This window comes from Poecile atricapillus, chromosome 29 (assembly GCF_030490865.1).
Source record: "Poecile atricapillus isolate bPoeAtr1 chromosome 29, bPoeAtr1.hap1, whole genome shotgun sequence".
NCBI classification, from domain to species: domain Eukaryota; kingdom Metazoa; phylum Chordata; class Aves; order Passeriformes; family Paridae; genus Poecile; species Poecile atricapillus.
Genome location: NC_081277.1, coordinates 587,283 through 605,720, shown reverse-complemented (window position 1 = coordinate 605,720; position 18,438 = coordinate 587,283). Strand labels below are relative to the sequence as shown.

Sequence of the window (18,438 nt, the reverse complement as noted above, 5' to 3'; positions counted from 1 at the left end):
TCTGTGGGTGTGTCTGTCTGTGTGTGGGTGTGTCTGTCTGTCTGTCTGTGTGTCTGTCTGTGGGTGGTTGTGTCGCTGTGTCTGTGGGTGTCAAATCTGCTGAGCCCTGATTGGCTGAAACAGCTGCAGCTCCACTCCCCTTCCTGATTGGCCCAGACCTTGCAGCCTAATGCTGCTCCCTGATTGGTCGAGACGGCTGCAGCCCGATTTCCTAAAGAGCTGCATTTCCTATCCGCCTCCTGATTGGCCAGCTTCAACCTACTTCCTAATTGGTTGAAAAAGCTGCAGCCAAGAGCCTCCCCGTGATTGGTCGGAAATTTCCAATTTCCTCATTTCAATCCGCCTCCTGGTTGGCAGCAAACACAGCGCTTCAATCTGCATTCTGATTGGCCGAAAACGGTGGCTTTTTCACCCCGCCTCCTGATTGGTGGAAGGCTGGCGGGGCTCAGTCCGTTTCCCGGCTGGCTGGGCGGGGCTCCCCGGCCATGTTCCGGGGCTGCCGCGCATGCGCAGTCGCGCGGGCCGGGCGGGTGGTTTGGCGGGGGCGATGGCGGCCGCGGCCGGCGGGGACTCGGACGGCGATAGCGAGGAGCTGGTGCTCACCCCAGCGCAGCTGATCCACAGCCTAGAGCAGGTGCCGTGGGCTACAGCGACGGCCTTGGGCAGGGGGAAGCGGGGGTTGCTGAGCGTTGGGCGCGCTGGAGCAGAGGCCGAGGTGCGGGGCCGTGGCCGTGCTTTTTCCCCTCTCGCCGGTGGCGGTGTGTATCTGAGGTCTTCCTCCACTTCACTGACGGCATGCCTTCTTTCAGGCCTGGCTGAATGAGAAATTTGCTCCAGAACTGCTAGAGAGTAAACCTGAAGTCATCGAGTGTGTGGTGGAGCAGCTGGACCATATGGTGGGTTCTTCTGGCTCGGGGGTTGCCTCAAGCCCTGGTTTCCTGCTCCGGCAGATCCGTGCCTGAGCCTCTTTGAGAGTCCCGGGCCTGTCTGCTTCCCTGTCTCTGAGACAGCTTCTCCGAGCTGCTTCTTCGAGCTTGCGTGGGAGAGGGGCTGAAGTACAAAGAAGCAGCGTGCTTTGGGTTGTCCAAAGCAGCCGTAGTCTGGTTTTGTGGGTTCTGTATATGAAAGTTATCTTTTCCTTGTTTCTTGTTGTTTGACGTTTCAACTATTTAGTTTCTCACTGCTTTTTCCTTCAGGAAGCAAACCTGAAACGGGCAAAGAGAGGAGACCTGAGGGTCAGTGTTCACCACATGGAGATTGAAAGGATCCGCTACGTGCTCAGCAGCTACCTGCGGTGTCGGTTGGTGAAGGTAATGCTTGCTGTGTAGCCCAGGGGGTGAAAAAGGGTAATTTCAGGAGGGATTTTTTACCTACACAGAGCTTCCTGCCTCAGCACAGCATTTAATTAAAGCATGTTCTCGCTCTGTTCTCTGAAATGTAACTCAAAGGAATTAGTTTCTTGGACGCACTTTTGTATTTTAATGCAGGAAGATCACAGCAGTGTTAATCAAAACATTGAGAGTGCTGAATGCTGTCCCATTCTGCCTGAGTCCTGCTGTGTGCATGCATGGTTGTATAGCTTGGTGATCCCATGTGATGTCACAGTTAGTTCAGGAGCAGGGATTTGGACAGGCCTGTGGCTGCTCCTACAGCTTGTGGGGAATCCAGTGGAGAGTGGGGGTTTAAGCACTGAAGTCTTGGGAGAGATCTGTATTATTCTTTTTGGATTGTGTTCCAATATTAGATAGAGAAGTTTTTTCCCCACATCCTGGAGAAGGAGAAGTCTCGAGCTGAAGGGGAGCCCTCCATTTTATCACCAGAGGAGTTTGCTTTTGCTAAAGAGTGAGTAGGTTTTCAGTGTATCTTCCTCCTCTTTTATTGATTAAATAAATTTACCTGTGTGTTTTTCTGAAGTTCTTGAGACCATGAGCCTTAGACTTATTTGAAGTAAGAATCAGTGTGTCTTACCAGGAGGTTTCCTTATGGGCAAGAAAGGAACTAAAAATAACTGGTGGCTTTGAGTCAGTTACCAGGGTAGGCCAAGGGCTTGTCTATGGTTGTGCCTGTGGGATGAGGAGCTGTTGCGTACTCTTGTTTTGAGTCAATACTCTCCCTGCAGATTTGTATTTGATTAACCAAGTTGATACTTCAATGGTTTGTTTCAGGTATATGGCAAACACAGAGGCTTACCTGAAAAATGTGGCCCTAAAACACATGCCACCTAACCTGCAGAAAGTGTCTCTCCTAAAGTCAGGTGAGTCATTCAGACTCCAGAGTAATCTAAAAATTGTAGAAGCAAGGGGAAGTATAGGGAAAGTTCCAGGGAGCCCCAAATGTAAGGGCTGTTCTTCCACTTACTGCTGAGTTGAAGCAAAGGCGATGTGATGATAATGTTGTAACATGGTTCCATGCTGCTGCCAGGGGATCATGCTGGCCTCTAGTGTCAAGTCTTGTCTTACACTGGGGCTGAGCACACGCATCCCGTTAGAAGCCTCTGGTGTTCCCTTTGCTGGCTATAAGCTTGCTACCCATCAGACCCCTCAGTGTTCTGCAGAGGAGCATAAATGAGGGCTGAGCTTGTGCTCTCAATCTGTTGTCTGCAGTTCCAAAGCCCAACCTGGACTCCTTTGTGTTTCTGAGGGTGCTGGAGCGGCAGGAGAACATCCTAGTGGAGCCAGAGACAGATGAGCAGAGGTAGGTGGGCATTTCTGCATGTGGCATAGGTACCAGTCAGTGTCACAGGTGGCCGTGGGCTGCAGCTCACATCCCGCCTGTCTCTGCAGGGAATATGCCATCAACCTGGAGGAGGGATCACAGCACCTGATGCGCTACAGAACCGTGGCCCCTCTGGTGGCCTCAGGAGCCGTGCAGCTCATCTGAGGGGAGAGGTAAGTGTGTGGTGGGAGGAGCAGCTACTGCATCATCTCCCCTGCCCACCCCACCATAGTGGGGCTGGCAGGAGCTCCCTGTGGGGCTGCCTGGGCCAGGTCTCCTCTGGGGCTGGGTGCCCTCCTGGGGCCAGGTCCCCACTGACATGGCAGGCAGAGCACAGTGGCACTGGGGCTGAGTACCACGGTGTTGTATTGCAGAGGTGTTCATTATCCCCACAGTTCATCAAGCTCCTGATTGCTTGTGACATGCCCAGCATACAGCCATACAGTCCTTACTGTGGCATTCCTGGGTGAGGGCAGGCTGTGTCACAGGGTAGTGTCTGGAAAGCTTCAATGTGTAGCTGCTGGGATGCCTTGTGTAAGAGCTGTGGCAGACAGCATCACTAAAATGGAACAGCTGTGGTCATGGACTCAGGAAAAAGTAGTTTCTGCTGTGTGTCATCTGAATATCCTCCCTGCTGAAGGTGAGGGGTTCTGGTACAGCTTCAGGTTGCATTTGTGAGACTAGACACTGTCAGATCCCCTTCTGCAGAAGCCACTTGCTAGTGGGACATGCAGTCCATTTTTGCTGGTAACACAAAGCAAAAGCTCCTCTGGTCCTGCTGCCCCACGCAGGGGGGCATGGCCTGGGGAAGCCCAGGGTGTTCTGTGGTACTTCAACTCAGAACGTGTCAAGTGTGTGGGCAGACAGGGGCTTGTGTTCATCAGGGCAGTCTCTCTTCCCTGCATGGTCTGCATGAGGTGTTTGGGGAGCATCTTCCTCTACAGCGCTGGGGCTGACACAGGACATCTTGTAGTGTGAGTGGCTTTGCATGTGTGGTTTATAGTCTTCCTAATTAATCCATTTAGGTAAAGAAGATTCTTTCAAGTATAGACATTAAGAGGGGGCTGGGTTTAATCCTTAGGAATCAGTAGCATGTTCCTCTGGACAGCCCCCCAGGAAGGGATTGTGAATTGTGCCCTACTGGTATTTACAGCCAGACAGCTTCACAGAGGTGACTGAAGCTTCCAGACAAAATCCTTGTTAATCTGCTGCTGTGGAAACGTGCTCCAGAGGATCTGCCTGAGGAGTGTGTAGGTGGCACGTCTGCAGGCTTTCTCCTTGGCCTTATTCAGTTTGAATGCTTGTCCAGGCAGCTTGTGCTTGCCACACAGCTGCATGTCACATGGCTGCAGCAGTGTGAGCATGAGGGGCATCTGTCCTCTTCTAGTGGCTGAATTTTAATTACTGTGATGGTTTCCAGAGTGCCTTTGGTGCAGCTCATCTCTGGAGCTCGGCAGCTGGCGCATGGCCGTGTCTTCACAGGCTAGGCAGGAGAGTGGAGATGGCTAGTAGGCTGAGATCAGGTAGGCTCCAAGTGACAGTCAGTTGTGGCACACCTAGAAATGCTACCTGCTTTTGTGTCCTTCCGTGACTGAAAACCAGGACATCTGTGGAACTGCTAACACTGCGCCTGTTCTGTCTGTGCTGGGGGAAGAGGTGTCTACAACTTTATTGAGAAAATAATGGTTTTGGCTTGTACTTTTAGACAGGGAAGACACAGCAGTGGATCCACCTTCATCTGTGCTGCTGGGAGAGAATGGGTAGCTTTTCCAGTGTCCATGGATGTTGCTGTTAAACTTGGGGTCAAATAAATTCCTTGTTCTCTGCTCCTCCCCGGGTGGAAATAGCTTGGGTTTATTTAGTGATTAGCTCTGAACGCAAAGTAGATGGATGGTGGAAGAGGTCACAGAGAGGGCACTGAGGTGAGCTGCAATTTCCCTGCCTGAGCTGGAACTGCTCTTGTGGGGGCCAGAGAAAGGTGGGCTGGTTTCATTGCTAAGACTCACGTTTGTATCGGCTACTCCCAGTGGCTGAATTGGGGGGGTTTGCACTGTCAGTCTGAAACAATGTGTTTAAAGGATGTTTTCGGATCCTGTTTTTGCCATCTGGGCACTGGGTTCAAGCTCAGTTTGGCCATCCTGTGGGAGAGGTCTTGCACTGTGCTGCAGACATTCAGACATGGTGGGGATGGAGAGGTATGTAGAAACATTGATAGGTCAGTCAGGTGTGTCATGAGCTGATGAAAATCTGTGCTATCAGCAGGAACAATCAGGGCTGCTTAACATAAATGGCTAGACAGCTCTGGGGAGATTAGCAAGGAATACAAGGCAGGGGTGATCTGATTGGGGCGACAGTCTTTACTGTCAAGGAGTCACATGTGAGCTGAACAGTGAGGATGATTTCAAATATAGATGTTAGGGACCCCACATCCCTGTGGTGCTTGGGTGTGAGCAAATTTCCTTCTCAGTGCACACATCTAGGATAGGAAGCTTCTGAGTTGGTAGAGGATGAGCCTAGGGTCTGTGGTTTTTTTCTCTGCTGAGACACCCTGGAAATAGCTGTCTTTGGAGAAGCATCTGAAAAGGGATGTATTAAACCAGTTCAGACCTCCCCCATTAAAGGCTAGGTAAGAGGAGCGTGCTCTTCTTTCTCCCAGAGCTACCCGGTGTTGATAGTTGCACAAATGCTGGTCCTCCAAAAGCACAAAAAGGTGTTTTTGTGGCACGCATTTCCGTGCTGTTCCCGTTCGCCCCGCGCTCTGCCCGGGTGGGGGGGGGGGGCGGGGCGTGCCGGAGCAGCCGGGCCCCATTGGCCGCCCGCGGGCGCGGCGCCGGCGCTGATTGGCTGTTGCGCGGTGTCCCGGCCGCGCGCGCTCCCCCGGCCCCATTGGCGCGGGGCCGCGGCGGCGGGAGCGGAGCGGAGCGGGCGGGACGCCATGAGCTGCGGCGAGTGAGCGGGGCCGGGCGCGGGTGGGGCGGGGGGACCGACGGCTGGGGCCGCGCCGCCTGACCCCCTCTTCGCCTCTAGGCTTTTCCAGGTGTGCAGCGGGCGGGCTGCCGCCCCCCCAGCCGTGCCCGTGGACCTGGCCGTGCGGCTCTGCCTGAGCCATTCGCCCCCCATCCGCAAGCTGCTGAACTCCTACGAGGAGCTGCGGAGCAACCGAGGCCGCAAGCCCCTCCGATCCTGCCTCAACCAGAAGCTGAGTGCAGAAGCTGAGCCAGAGCGGCGAGACAGTACCAAGAGCTCCAAGAGCCAGAAGAAGAAGCAGGTGGTGTTTGCTGATATGAAGGGGCTCTCACTGACGGCTGTCCGCTTCTTCTCGAAGATCGAGGAGGACCTCTGTGATTTGCAGCATGCTCTGTCAGACCTTGCCTGTTTCCGACCTAGGCTGTGGGACTTACGCCCGGAAGCGTGCAGGTATGTGCTGGACTTCCCACAGCCGTCTGCAAACTATGTGGCTTTCCGCAACAGCCTGCACAGCAACTTGGTCTGCCTGGAGAGCTGTCTGATCCAGGACCGTTCTCTGTCAGGGACAGTGAAGGTTAGAAACATCGAGTATGAGAAGAAAGTGGTGGTCCGCATCACCTTTGATGGTTGGAAGAGCTTCCAGGATATCTCTTGCCAGTACATGCACAGCACATATGGCTCTACTGACACAGACATCTTCTCTTTTGAGCTTACCCTGCCCAAGCCATCCATCTCCCATAGGGGCACAGAGTTCTGCATCTCCTTCCAGTGTGGACAAAAGACCCACTGGGACAACAACCATGGGAAGAACTACAAGATCTGCCATGTGGGCATGATCCGCCCTGCCTCCTGTGCTGTGAAGAGTGCCAGCAGGGCCTGGGAGCATCTTGGCACCTCTAGGGCTGCTGCTCTAGTCCTTTCTCGCCTGCAGCCCTGGCGACATTCAGAGACCCAAGCTCCGTATTGGTAGGAAGGCAGTGGGGGGAGAGATGTCCCCTCCCTCTCCTGACTGGTACAAGGGTTTTTGGGGAGGGGTCAGCTGCAGAAGATGCTGCTCACGGTTTTGGTAGCTCTATGAGCAGTTGCCAGTCTCTGCAGAAGCTTCTTCCCTTCTTGCTGCTGCTACAGAGGCTGGAAGCTGCTGCCTGAAGTAACTCCTGCTTGTAGGTTCTCAGGGCAACACGAGACAAGGGAGGGGCTGTGGGCTGGGCCCCGCGGCCCCGTGTGAGCCAGCGCGGGGGCCGGTGCTGCCCAAGTGCCTTGTGTGGAGGGGCCGTGATCCTGCCCCTGCCGGCGCCTCCCGCTGCAGGCGCTCTCCGAACCGCGGTCCCGAGAAGGGCTCGCCGCGGGTTACTGGGGTTACTGGGCCCGGAGCAGCGGCGTGCCTGTGGTCGTTGGTGCTGTAGCGGGGAAGTGAATAAAGTGACAGCGCTTGGCGACTCCTGCCTCCTTGTCCGCGTCCCGGGGTGGGGCCCCACGGGCGGGGCGGGCGGGCGCCCTCAGCCGGCGGCGGGAAACGTCGCAGTCGTGCGGGCGCGGCCCCGTGGGCGGCGCGCTGACGTCACGCGCGCGGCACGGGGGCGCGCACGGCACGTGGCGGGGCGGAGCGGGGCCCGGTGGCGGCGGCGGCGGCGGCAGCAGGTGAGTGACGGCCCGGAGCGGCCTCCGCGCCCCTTCCCGCCCGCACAGCCCCGCTACCGCCGCCCCGCGCGGCGAGGCCGCGGCGCCTGGACTGGGCCCGGCCCGTCGGCACACCGTTATCCCGGCGACCGCGGCCTCCCTATGGCGGTGCGGCCGCGCCGCAGTGACCCCCTTGTCGCCCCCGCGCGCCCCCGCCCCGCGCACACCGAGGACGAAGGTCGTCGGGAGGGCCGGGCCCCGGCCCTGCTGTGATCCGCCATGCTCCCGGGGAACAGAGCTGAGAGCGACCCCCGGTCTCGCCGCAGCCGGCCGGGCCTCGGCCGGGCCGTTATGCCGGCCTGCAGACCGGGCGGGCGGTGTTCGGTCGCTGCAGCCCCGAGCAGCGCTGTGGGCTCTGGTCTCCGCGCCTGCCGGACCCGCCCGGCTGGGCCCCGGCCCCGACCCGCCGGGAGCCCGGGGCAGGAGCGCGGCACATGTGGGCTCTGGTGTGAGCGGTGACACGGTGCAGAGTCACAGCCGAGCCCCTCGCGGCCCCGGGGGCCGGTCTGACCAGTTCACGGCTCCTGGTCCTGATGAGTGACAGGCTGGCATAATGGGCAGCTGCACGTGTGGCTGACCAGCTGCCTCTCCCTGGACACGGTCTGTGCATATGCCTTTGAAGCACTAACAGTTCTCAAGATTATTAGTACAGCAGCTGGAACACGGAGTACAGGGGAGCAAGAGGATCTTTACAGACTCCTTTGCCCTGTGTGCTTGCCAGGTATCTGTTAAATCCAGCCTCGGGTTGAGACTGTAGCCTGGTGAAGGTGATGTCCAGAGGGGAGTCTCCCCTGAGCAGACTCATTTTTTATCACAAGCTACAGATGGCCCTGTGGGTGTGTGACCTTTGACGTCCCTGTGCCCAGGCAAATTCCTCTTTGACTAATCATCAGCAGTAATTCTTCCCTTAGGCTCACTTCCTGTCCTGAACTGTTTGTAAATCTTCCCTGCTGTGTCACTGGGGATGAGATGTACAGGAGCAGAGGAAGTGATGCCTACCCAGGAATTGGGTACCTGCCTTCCTCAAGTGCTCTTGGGTGCCCCTGAAATGAGAGACATGATAAGATCTTTGTCACGAGGAAGGGTTTTCTGTCACTCCTTTCCTGTACTTGAGACCTGATTGCAGCATCCTGTGCCCTAGGTGTGGTTCTGGATGAGTCTCCTCCATCTGAGGCGTGCATGGTATGAAAATACAGGATGAATGGCAGCAGGAGGTGATTCTCAAGTCGTGACAGTGACAGGCAATATCTAGAATGTCAGTCTCAGTCTTGCTGTGTCTCGGGAGCTGCTGTGAATAGTGTGACCTCAGCCCAAGTCCTGCCTTCCAGGTTTCAGAGTGCACTGTCTCTGGCCTCCTGCCACGCTCTCTGCGTTGACACCTCTCCAATCTGCTGACTTCAGTTGCTCTCCTCCACTGCTGCTGGTGGCATGTGGGTGCCACATCTGCCAAGAAGCCAACTTGCTGTTTGAAAGTTTTCCAGGACACAAGCTTCATTCGTGTCTGTAATGACCCTTCAGCGTGAGTGCATGCCAGGGGCCTCCAGAATTAAACTTGTTCCAGGCGTCATGCGAGGACCCGTACTGGTGCGCATGTCCTCGTGGGGAGAACAATAATAGCTCCACATACGGTAGGCTCCTTTGAGTGCCAACTCCCTCGATCTCCTCCAATGCAGGCTCAGGGATGGACTCCACCTTGTCCCTCTGAAGAGACTCTGCATGCTCTCAGCAGCCAGGAGGGGATTCTGCTGCCAGATTCTCCACAAGCTGCCCCACGGCAGGACTTGCTTAGTGGCAGCCTGGGAGGAGATCCGTTCCTGCAGTCGTGTTGTTGCTGTGCCCAGCACCTGCCTGTGGACAAACCAGCGTGTGTGCACCGTCTGCTCTGAGCTCTTTGGCCTGCACTGTCCCAACTCACCTGGGCTCCTGGCGGACTGTTGGGTTGTTTTCCCAAGTGCTCTCGCTGATCCTGTGGCATTCCTTCTCAGTCCCAGAAGGATGTGAACTTTGGAATGGGGTCTCTGAGCACGCTGCAGACTCAGTGCATGTGTGAGACTGTTGCTGAGTAACAGGAGGACTGATTCATTGCTGCGAGCAGCCCTTCTGTCTGGCTGCAGGGCACCAGCCTTGCCTGGGCCCTTCACCATGTTCATCCTGCTCCCCTTTGACAGCCTAGTGGTTAATCTTTTGGGGATTTCCATAACTGTCCTCTTCACTCTTCTTCTGGTTTTCATCATTGTACCAGCAATTTTTGGAGTCTCCTTTGGCATCCGCAAGGTTTACATGAAAACTTTATTAAAGATATTTCAGGTAAGTCATGTTTTCAGAATGTTCTCTGAGTGTTTGCAGAGGTTTGTCCAAGGATGGTCATGATAGGAAGTGAGGCTTTTGCTCAGGAGGGCATTGTGGGTGACTGGAGTGGAAGGTTAGGCTGTGGCTGTCACACTGTTGCAAATTGACTTCTTTGGCTCATCTCACTCAAATGCAGTTTACAGGACCTCTGTCTGTGGGCTGTTTTTTTCCTGTAATTAATCTAGCAAGGCTTCAAGTAAAGCAAGGCTTGGCAGTTGGCAGGGTGTAGCAGGATCTGAGGGGTAGCTTGGAGGGGTTCGTGTCCCAGGCAAGGCAGAGTGCTGCTACAGCTTGATGTCAGGTGTGGTGGGACTAGGCTGCATCCAGTTGGTTGCTCCTCTCCAGGACATATTTGCACAAAGGAAAAGCAGAGGAGGTAAGGCAGATCTTTTTTTGTGCTGCAAGCCCTGAGTGGTCTGTGGCCAGAACAACATACTTCTGTCCTGGAGCTCCTACTGAGCTGTGTCTGGACCTGCCACCTTGGACGACACCCAGCAGCCCTCACCGACCCTCTTGGCACAGAGGCCAAGTGGAATTTTCCAGCTTGTTGTCATGCTGTTCCCTTGCCTGCCTTTGGTGGACTAATTTTATGGGCTGTCTCTGAGCCAGCACCTCTTGAAGCAACTTCCAGGCCAGAATTTTTTATTTACTAAGAGTAGTAGGTAAAGCCTATACCACCCTACCCTGGCAGCCCAGGTGAAAGGCAAAGTGTTTGCTAGAGAGGTTTTAAGCTCTTAAATATGGAGTTCATGCTGCTAAAGGATGTACAGTATAGCTACTGCTGTTTGAACAGAGCTGACTTTTCCCCAGAGTATCCCTCTACTGGCTGGGTTGGGAAGACAGCCGTGGAGCTCACAGTGTTCAGCTCTTTAAACTCTTGAGTCCTCCCAAAAGCCTGAGGTATTAGTGGGAAGACCCTGGGCTTTGTGAGGGCCTTCATTAACACAGATACCCGAAGACTTGACTACAAATTTACTGACTGAATTGGGCAGAAAAAAGGGTTTTAAATGGAACTTTTCACAATGTTTTCTTTTTTTTCCCACTTCCTTCAATTCAGGATCATTTACTCTCAACACCTATATTGGCGTTTGAAACTATTTTTTCTGAAAAGACTGAGAAGTCTATTTCAGCTTTTATTAAAGAATCTTAGTGGTGGGATAGAGGAGTACTCATGCACAGCTGGTCACTGATTTGGTGGAAAATTCACTCATTAAGTTTGGTCATTCAGAACTGTATGCTGGAGGGCTATTACTCACTCAGAATATTTTCCCAGTGCTCGAGGGTGATGTTGGGAACCCAAAGGGCAGCCTGTGTGAGTATGGCAGTGTGGAAGCTTGTGGGACACAGCCCGAGCTGCGAGGCCTGGCTGGCAGCGGCACACCCGTGTTGGTAGGTCAGGATGGAGATGTGCTGGGCTTGCCAGCAGTGCCTTCTCCATAGGCTGCTTAGTTCCTGCAAGGTCAGAGTTCCTCTCCTGCCTCTGAGATAGCTGTATCTAGGCAATCTTCTGCAATCCTGGAGTTCTAGCTGCTGGCAGAGCTGCAAGGTGAGCGGGACACTTCATATGCAATTAGCATTCCTTCATTGCTGCCTCCTGATCTGCTGCTGGTATGGGCTGAGACTGAGATGTCAGAGTTCCCAGCAACTTCCCCTCTTCACAGATAAGCATGTTGTGCCTAAGTCCTGCTCCTTCAGAAGTTTGTCCTTCCAGACCTATATGAATTACAGGCTGTGAAGGTTATTTGGAGGGCGGGCAGGAAAACTGCACAGAAATACAGCGTGCAGTTTGTGCTGGTGTCCTTGAAAATTAGCTGAGAGAACAAGTAGTCCTGGCACAGGATTTGGCAACCAGCTGTCTGAGGGTGCTTGCTGCTGCTGTTTTGGGCAGATTGCTGAGCTGAGAAGCTGCAGCAGCCATTAGCTGAATCAGAGGGGAAAGGATCCCATCCCATCATCAGCCTGGTGTTTTCAGCAGCAACCTGAAAACACAGTTTCCACTTTGAATTTGGAAGAAACAAGGGTTGAAAAATAGCACTGGTCCTGACCAGCTTCCTACACTGTAGTGCAGACACCCCAGCAGGATGCACAGCTCAGGCAGAAACTGTACAGTGGCAACCACGTGCAAGGGGCAGCAGAGCTGAGAGGTCACAGAAACTGCAGAAAACCTTGCTGTGCAATCTCACTGCTGAGCACTCTTCTTCCCTCTGGCACTCCCTGTTTCTCAGGCCAGTCTCTGCCTCCACCTCAGTTCAGTTGGGTTCATCACTCACTCTTTCAGTTCTGTAAAGCCTTCTGCTTTAGCCCCATCTTCTCCCCTGAACTGTGGTCCTTCCTGAAAGTCAGCTCTAAAATGGGCAGTAGTGTGGCGCTATAGGCCTTGCAAATCTTGGTTGTCCTGTCTGTCTTGCAGTGGGCAACACTGAGAATAGAGCGTGGTGCCAAGGAGAAGAACCATCTGTTGTACAAACCCTACGTCAATGGTGAGATCCTGCCCTGCATGGGTACACGGAATTCAAAATTCTTTTGGGGAGGTGGGGTAAATGTGGTGCCTCTGAGCAGCTGAGGTCTGCTGGGAAGTCTGTTCATGTAGGAGGGAGTTCTAGAGAGCTCTGTTTCATGAAGAGGGGCAGGGAAGCACCCAGGAGTGCTTAATTTCTAGATAGTGGGGAGGACTGGTTTATGCCTGTCTGGACTGGAGAAAGGAAGGGGACCATGAGGAAGGTGGCGAGGAAGGGCCTCAGCTTTTGTCTCTCTTTGAGCAGGCAAGTCACACTTTGCCCAGAGCTGCCTATGGTGTGTTGCAGGTATCATTGCAAAGGAGCCAACATCACTGGAGGAGGAGATCAAGGAGATCCGCCGGAGTGGCAGTGGCAAAGCCCTGGACACCCCTGAGTTTGAGCTCTCAGATATCTTCTATTTCTGCCGCAAAGGCATCGAGACCATCATGGATGATGAAGTGACCAAGAGGTTCTCAGCTGAAGAGCTGGAGTCCTGGAATTTGCTCAGCAGGACCAACTACAACTTCCAGTATATCAGCCTGCGCCTCACTGTGCTCTGGGGACTTGGTGTGCTCATCCGCTACTGCTTCCTTCTGCCCCTCAGGTGAATGCTGGTGCAGGGACCTACCTGCCAAGGAGGTACTGCTGGCCTGCTTTTGCTAGCATGTAGTTTCCCTCTTTCTGCAGGATAGCCCTGGCATTTACTGGCATCAGCTTGTTGGTGACTGGTACCACAGTGGTGGGATATTTGCCAAATGGAAGGTGAGTTCATCTTCGAGGGAGGAGCAGATGGGGAGCACTCCATGTAGCATGAGACCTGATACTCGGGAAATTTCCCTGCAAAGCTTTCTGTTCTACCACCTGCAGACACAGCAGGTGGTCCTGGCAGCTGTGGTCTCTCAGGAATGGACACCCGGTAATTTTCAACAAAGGGCCTAGATGTAAGCACTGAGGTGGTGACAGAGCACTCAGCCCTGACCTCTGAAAGGAGAAATAACAGAAAAGAGGAAAGACCAAAATTTTATTCTCATGAGTTAAGAATCATAAGATCATAAGCTGATGGCAAAGCTCAGAACATGCTGTGTTTCTGTAGCAGAGATGTGAAGGCTTGGCTGGATTTCACAGCCTGGGATAGCTGGGCTGAGTGGCACTGTTACAGGGGATATTGTAGGACTGGGGAGTGATGGTCTCTGTCCTGGGCTGCAGGTGTAAAGATTTCCTGAGCAAACACGTCCACCTGATGTGTTACCGGATCTGCGTGCGTGCCCTCACAGCCATCATCACCTACCATGACCGGTAAGGCCTGTCTGCTCCAGTCTGTCCCTGCCCAGGAGGTGCTCAACACTGGGCGTTATGCAGGTCTCATGCTTCCTTCCTCTGTCTTCACCTCTACCTTTGTTTTGCATGTAGAGAAAACAGACCTCGGAATGGAGGCATCTGTGTGGCCAATCACACCTCCCCCATTGATGTGATCGTCCTGGCCAGTGATGGCTACTATGCAATGGTAAGGTACTGGCTCTGTCTGCCCAGGCCTGGCCACCTGCAGGGAGGGAGCAGCAAGCTTGTTTTGGGGCAGCAAGAGTCCTTTGAGCCCATAGAACTACTTTTCCCTGCATGACATGGCAGGGCACTGTCAGATTCTGTCGTGTGTGGCATTTGTGCAAACTCGGCCTGGAACTCAAAGCACCAGTTTTGAGTGGGTGCAGCTTTGCAAGAAGAGCTCTAGGCTTTGCTGTTGCTGGAAAAGCAAAGCACTTCCCCAGCTGGACCTCCTGCCATGGGGAAAGCACTTGGGGTTTGCTGTATGTGTCTTTCAAGTCAGCACCTGGGACTCTTCCTCTTAGCCTTTCTAGGGTAGGGGGAGGAAGATGAACCTCAGTTTGGCTGTGAAACTGGGAACTTGACTTTCATGTGTGTCCAGGTCTTGTAACTTGTGTCTTCTTGCCCTGATCAGGTGGGTCAGATCCATGGAGGGCTCATGGGTGTGATACAGAGAGCCATGGTGAAAGCTTGTCCCCATGTCTGGTTTGAACGTTCTGAAGTCAAAGATCGTCATCTCGTCGCCAGAAGGTGTGACAGTCGCTGGCTGCAGGGGTGGGTCTGAAGGTTGGGGGAGGTAGAGGCCTGCTCATCTCCCTTGGATGAGGACACTGCATGGCCTCATAAGGGCTGGGAGATTGTGCCCCTGTTGTTGGCAGCCTGATGCTCCCTGGTGACTGCAGGCTAAGGACTGTATGCTGTGTGGATTGCTACTGAGAGCATCCGTCCCTTCTAATTTTTGACATTCTTCTGTTTAGGCTCACAGAACATGTCCAGGACAAAAGCAAACTGCCCATTCTTATTTTTCCAGAAGGTGAGTGCAACAAGGCCAGAAAAGCACCAGGTGGAGAAGGCGCCTTGAGATAGCACCACATCTCTGTTCCTTTCCTTCTTACACAGCCAAGGGCTTGAGACCCTCCCCTGAGACAAAAGGGACAAAAGCTCTTTAGAGCTGAGTGAGCCCAGAATGCAGGAGTCACACATGATGTCCCAGTGACCCATTCTGTGCACACAGAGAACAGGGCTTGGACTGAGAGCGGGGAGTTGCTGGGTTCCTGTGGCCCTGCCCTTAAGCCTGTAGCTTAGACTTCTGAACTGACTTCCAGAGGAAAGTCAAGATTGTGCTTGCCTCTTACAGGAACATGCATCAACAACACATCTGTGATGATGTTCAAAAAGGGGAGCTTTGAAATTGGAGCCACAGTTTACCCTGTAGCCATCAAGGTATGACAAGGCAACGTTCTTAGGGCACAAGTCTGTCTGTCCCTCTGTATCTCTGTCTTGGCAGCCCAGTCTAGTCTGGTCTGAGAGCACAGGAAAGCTGAGGTCGCTCCATGTAGTGCACTGGGAGAGCTGACCTGTAGCTTAGTTTGGGGGTGGAAGTTGGAGCCACTGCCTGACTTCCATGAACTCTTCTGCCTTTGTAGTATGACCCACAGTTTGGAGACGCTTTTTGGAACAGCAGCAAGTATGGCATGGTGACCTACCTCCTCAGAATGATGACCAGCTGGGCCATTGTCTGCAGTGTCTGGTACTTGCCCCCAATGACCAGGCAGGTGAGGTGAACCCCACCTATCTGATCACTTTCCTGGTTGGCCCTTTGCTCCTGCTGAACAGTCTTATTTTGCCACAGCCTGAAGAGGATGCAGTGCAGTTTGCCAATCGAGTGAAGTCAGCCATTGCCAGGCAGGGGGGCCTTGTGGATCTGCTCTGGTGAGTCCAAGCAGGCTTTTCTCTTCGGGGTGACAGAGTTCCTTTTTCTGGGTCCTGGCATCTGCTCATGGGCTGTAGAGATCCATTTGTTTCTTGCTTAGGGTATAGCAGGCCTCTGGAGGAATGTTCTTCTATAAGAACCAAAGTCTTTGCTTCGTCTGTATGTTGGGTATCAGGGCTTCATTCTGTGAGTGTAGGTTTCATTGGGATGCCCTGGGTTAGACTCAGCAAGGTGTGTTCAGCTCGGGAACTTGCTTTCCAAGGCACTGAGGTCTCAGAGCAGTCAGTCTCCTGTAGTGGTACTAGAGTAGCTCATGTTTCTGGCAGAGTTGCTATTTTGAGCACAGTGCGGGGTCATGGGGCAGCTCCTGGCAGAACCAGGTAAGAAAGTGGTGCCCTCTGGGGACAGGTGGTCTGCAGTGTGCCCTTGCAGCACGTGGTAGAGGGGCAGCTGTCAGCACTCTGGAATTCTGACTTGCCCTGAACAGTCCCAGATGAAGATGGTGCCTGCCTGCAGCCTCTCTGATATGACTCTTTCCCCAGGGACGGAGGACTGAAAAGGGAGAAGGTGAAAGACGCGTTCAAGGAGGAGCAACAGAAACTCTACAGCAAAATGATTGTAGGCAGCCATGAAGACCGGAGCCGCTCCTGAGTTGCTGCCTCCAGCACCAACTGGGGCTGGCCAAAGCCAAAGCCCCCTGCCTCCAGCACCAACCAGGACTTGTCTGGAGCAACTCTGAATCTTTGGACTTGGGCTACTCCAGAGCTGCTAGGACTCGCTCTTTGATTCTCTGGCTGTTTTTTCCCAGAGGCACTATTGCTGCCTGGAGTCTTTAGGCCTTTGGCAGCTTTGGCAAAGATGCCTTCTTGTTACTGTTACAGTGAAGCTCCTTGCAGGGGCAGTATTAAATGAAACTCTTATGGTGTCATGTGCTTCCAACTGGTGTGTCCAGCCCCAGGGAAGGACAGGTGTGATGTGCATATGTGTCAGTCACAAAAGCAGCACAGAAGACGGTGAGCTGTGCTGAAACTGCCAGCTTTGACAACCAAGGGAATCCTCATGAGCCTGTGCCCCTTGTGTGTGAGGCATAAACCCCTTAGGAGCAGAATGTGGCCTCAGGCCATTTCCAGATCCACTTCCAGAACAAATCTTTCTCTTTTGCCATCTTCCTGTCAGCTTGACCCAGACTATTGCTTCTACAGTGCATAGCCTCTTTGCTGCTGCTGATGCAGTAAGGATCATAGTCCCTGGAAACCTCCTGTCCCCTGGGGCTGCAGGGTGCCAGGTGTCACTGGGGTGGCAGGTGGGGTTCCTGAGGAATCTGTGCTATAGTGGGAGCCTAGGGTTTGTAGGAGAGCCCAAGACTTCATGGCTAGGGCAGCAAATCCCTTTTCAAATGTTTCCTGAGGGAAACAGTGGCATTTGACCTTGTCATGCACACACGGATAGTATCAACTTGTTGCAAGAAAACAAATCTGGTGCTGGAGGTGGTGCCCCTTTCTGCTCTGCAAGTAAATTACTCAGCAAAACAACTTGCATTTGAGCATTTGTCCCATGACCTTTCCCGTTTTCCTTACATGCCTACAAACTTGAGCACTTACACTGGGTTCTCTGCTCTTACAAGCAAGAGCTGTTTCACTGCTGCCTGCTGAAGTCTGCTTGCATTTTCTAGCACTCTGGAGAAGCCAGTTACCTAAATGCCTCCTTTGTACCTCAAGTATTTGTTGGGGAGGACATCTGCTATGCCATGTGAGGACAGCTGTGCTGTGTAAGTGGCCTTAAATCTGAATTTTCCTGCACTTTTTATTTCCCTGATGGAACTTTGCTGCTCTGGCTGCAAGCTCAGGGGCCATTTGGATGAAGACCCCTGCACTGTACTGTGGTCTGGCAAGCCCTGGAGGGAGCCACAGTGAGCCATGGGCTGCCGAGGCAGTGCCATGCTCGCTGGGTACTGTGGATGGCCCTTCCCCCTGTGCAGAGCTGCAGCTGGGGACACAACTAGTAGACATGGACATCGCTGACTGCCAATCCCTGGGTCTCCAGGCTCTCCTTCACTTCTCCTGTTCAGCAGCCACTCCTGCACCATCAGGGGCTGTGCCCCCAGAGCTCTCCTCTCTAGGGCTGGCACACACATTTCCTTCAGGCACTGCTGAAGGCCACAGGCCTCTCCCACCCCCTTGCCATGTCCTCAGGTGCTTGGACCCAGCTGCAGGTGCCCACAAGTCTCCTGCCTGCAGCTGGCTCCCCTGTCCCTGATGCCATGGTGATGTGCTGAACCCTCATCAGCTCTGCGGGACATGCAGCTGCCCTGCTGTGCTTGGGGACCATCCCCAGCAGCGTTCAGGACACCCCACAGCAGGCAAGGAGCTGGCTGGACAGGTTAGGAGGCACGCATCCATCTTTCCTTGGCTCTCCCACTCCATGCCCCCAGTCAATATGTCTCTCTCCGATGAGAAAGTTAATAAATTTAGCTCTAGATTAAAAGTATCGATCATTTCATTTGTAAGCGATAAATAACCAGGGGGGGAGCACTGGGCGGCCCACGGGGTAGGGGCTGCTGGCTCTGGCTGCAGCAGCCATGCACCCCACTGGGGCCAGGAGCCCTCATATGCATTCTGCCTGAATGCTGGCATTGATTTGCTATTAGTCTCCACGCACCACCCAGTAGCACATCATTCCCGGAGCTGCTATTAATGGCCTTTTGATAAATAATCACTTGTAAGTCAATAAATTTTTATTAAACAGTGTGGCGCTTTGATTTATGAAAATCCGACAGGGTTTGTCTGGGAGAAAAGGGATGCAGAATTGAAGCAGAGCTGCTATCCATCTGCCTGCCAGGCTGGCCTGCCTGTGCTCACACCCCCGGCACAGCTGGCTCCTGCCTCTGCCCACACAGCCTGAGCCTGCCTGGCACCAGGCACAGGGTGGGCAGAGCTTGTGCTCCTGTTGAGACCCCCAGCACTGACAGGGCACCAC

The 18,438-nt window shown here is 53.8% G+C and overlaps 3 protein-coding genes across 9 annotated transcripts; all 3 read left to right on the top strand.

Annotated features, from left to right (window-relative positions):
- The first annotated feature begins 483 nt into the window (after positions 1–483).
- GINS4 (GINS complex subunit 4) lies at positions 484–5,880 on the top strand. 4 transcript variants are annotated; one of them, XM_058859158.1, is made up of 8 exons: positions 484–634; positions 810–896; positions 1,197–1,310; positions 1,745–1,842; positions 2,166–2,254; positions 2,604–2,694; positions 2,784–2,888; positions 5,743–5,880. In XM_058859158.1, exons 1-7 carry the CDS (start codon positions 506–508, stop codon positions 2,878–2,880), a joined length of 705 nt encoding a protein of 234 aa, XP_058715141.1. In that variant the 5' UTR covers positions 484–505; the 3' UTR covers positions 2,881–2,888; positions 5,743–5,880. The 4 variants fall into 4 exon arrangements, with proteins under 4 accessions (XP_058715141.1, XP_058715142.1, XP_058715144.1 ...); XM_058859159.1 differs by lacking the exon at positions 5,743–5,880 and adding an exon at positions 4,421–4,797; XM_058859161.1 differs by lacking the exon at positions 5,743–5,880 and adding an exon at positions 4,136–4,388.
- On the top strand, positions 5,589–7,121 carry LOC131589559 (protein phosphatase 1 regulatory subunit 3C-B-like). Its single transcript, XM_058859156.1, has 2 exons — positions 5,589–5,664; positions 5,743–7,121. The coding sequence occupies exons 1-2, from the start codon at positions 5,651–5,653 to the stop codon at positions 6,650–6,652; spliced, it is 924 nt and encodes a 307-aa protein (XP_058715139.1). The 5' UTR covers positions 5,589–5,650; the 3' UTR covers positions 6,653–7,121.
- Positions 7,122–7,185: 64 nt separating this feature from the next.
- Positions 7,186–16,388, top strand: GPAT4 (glycerol-3-phosphate acyltransferase 4). 4 transcript variants are annotated; one of them, XM_058859155.1, is made up of 13 exons: positions 7,186–7,323; positions 8,691–9,669; positions 12,122–12,191; positions 12,516–12,813; positions 12,897–12,971; positions 13,416–13,505; positions 13,620–13,713; positions 14,164–14,279; positions 14,507–14,562; positions 14,887–14,972; positions 15,176–15,304; positions 15,382–15,461; positions 16,005–16,388. In XM_058859155.1, exons 2-13 carry the CDS (start codon positions 9,505–9,507, stop codon positions 16,111–16,113), a joined length of 1,368 nt encoding a protein of 455 aa, XP_058715138.1. In that variant the 5' UTR covers positions 7,186–7,323; positions 8,691–9,504; the 3' UTR covers positions 16,114–16,388. The 4 variants fall into 4 exon arrangements, with proteins under 4 accessions (XP_058715138.1, XP_058715135.1, XP_058715136.1 ...); XM_058859152.1 differs by having other exon boundaries at positions 14,164–14,303; XM_058859153.1 differs by having other exon boundaries at positions 7,256–7,323; positions 8,504–9,669; positions 14,164–14,303.
- Positions 16,389–18,438: the final 2,050 nt, after the last annotated feature.

Bases quoted from the DNA above. Each gene is read 5' to 3' on its own strand.
- GINS4 (XM_058859158.1), top strand. From the start codon at position 506: ATGCGCAGTCGCGCGGGCCGGGCGGGTGGTTTGGCGGGGGCGATGGCG. The intron at 635-809 runs GTGCCGTGGGCT...GCCTTCTTTCAG, and splicing joins TGATCCACAGCCTAGAGCAG to GCCTGGCTGAATGAGAAATT. The intron at 2,255-2,603 runs GTGAGTCATTCA...TGTTGTCTGCAG, and splicing joins AGTGTCTCTCCTAAAGTCAG to TTCCAAAGCCCAACCTGGAC.
- GPAT4 (XM_058859152.1), top strand. From the start codon at position 9,505: ATGTTCATCCTGCTCCCCTTTGACAGCCTAGTGGTTAATCTTTTGGGG. The intron at 12,192-12,515 runs GTGAGATCCTGC...GGTGTGTTGCAG, and splicing joins GTACAAACCCTACGTCAATG to GTATCATTGCAAAGGAGCCA. The intron at 13,506-13,619 runs GTAAGGCCTGTC...TTTTGCATGTAG, and splicing joins ATCATCACCTACCATGACCG to AGAAAACAGACCTCGGAATG.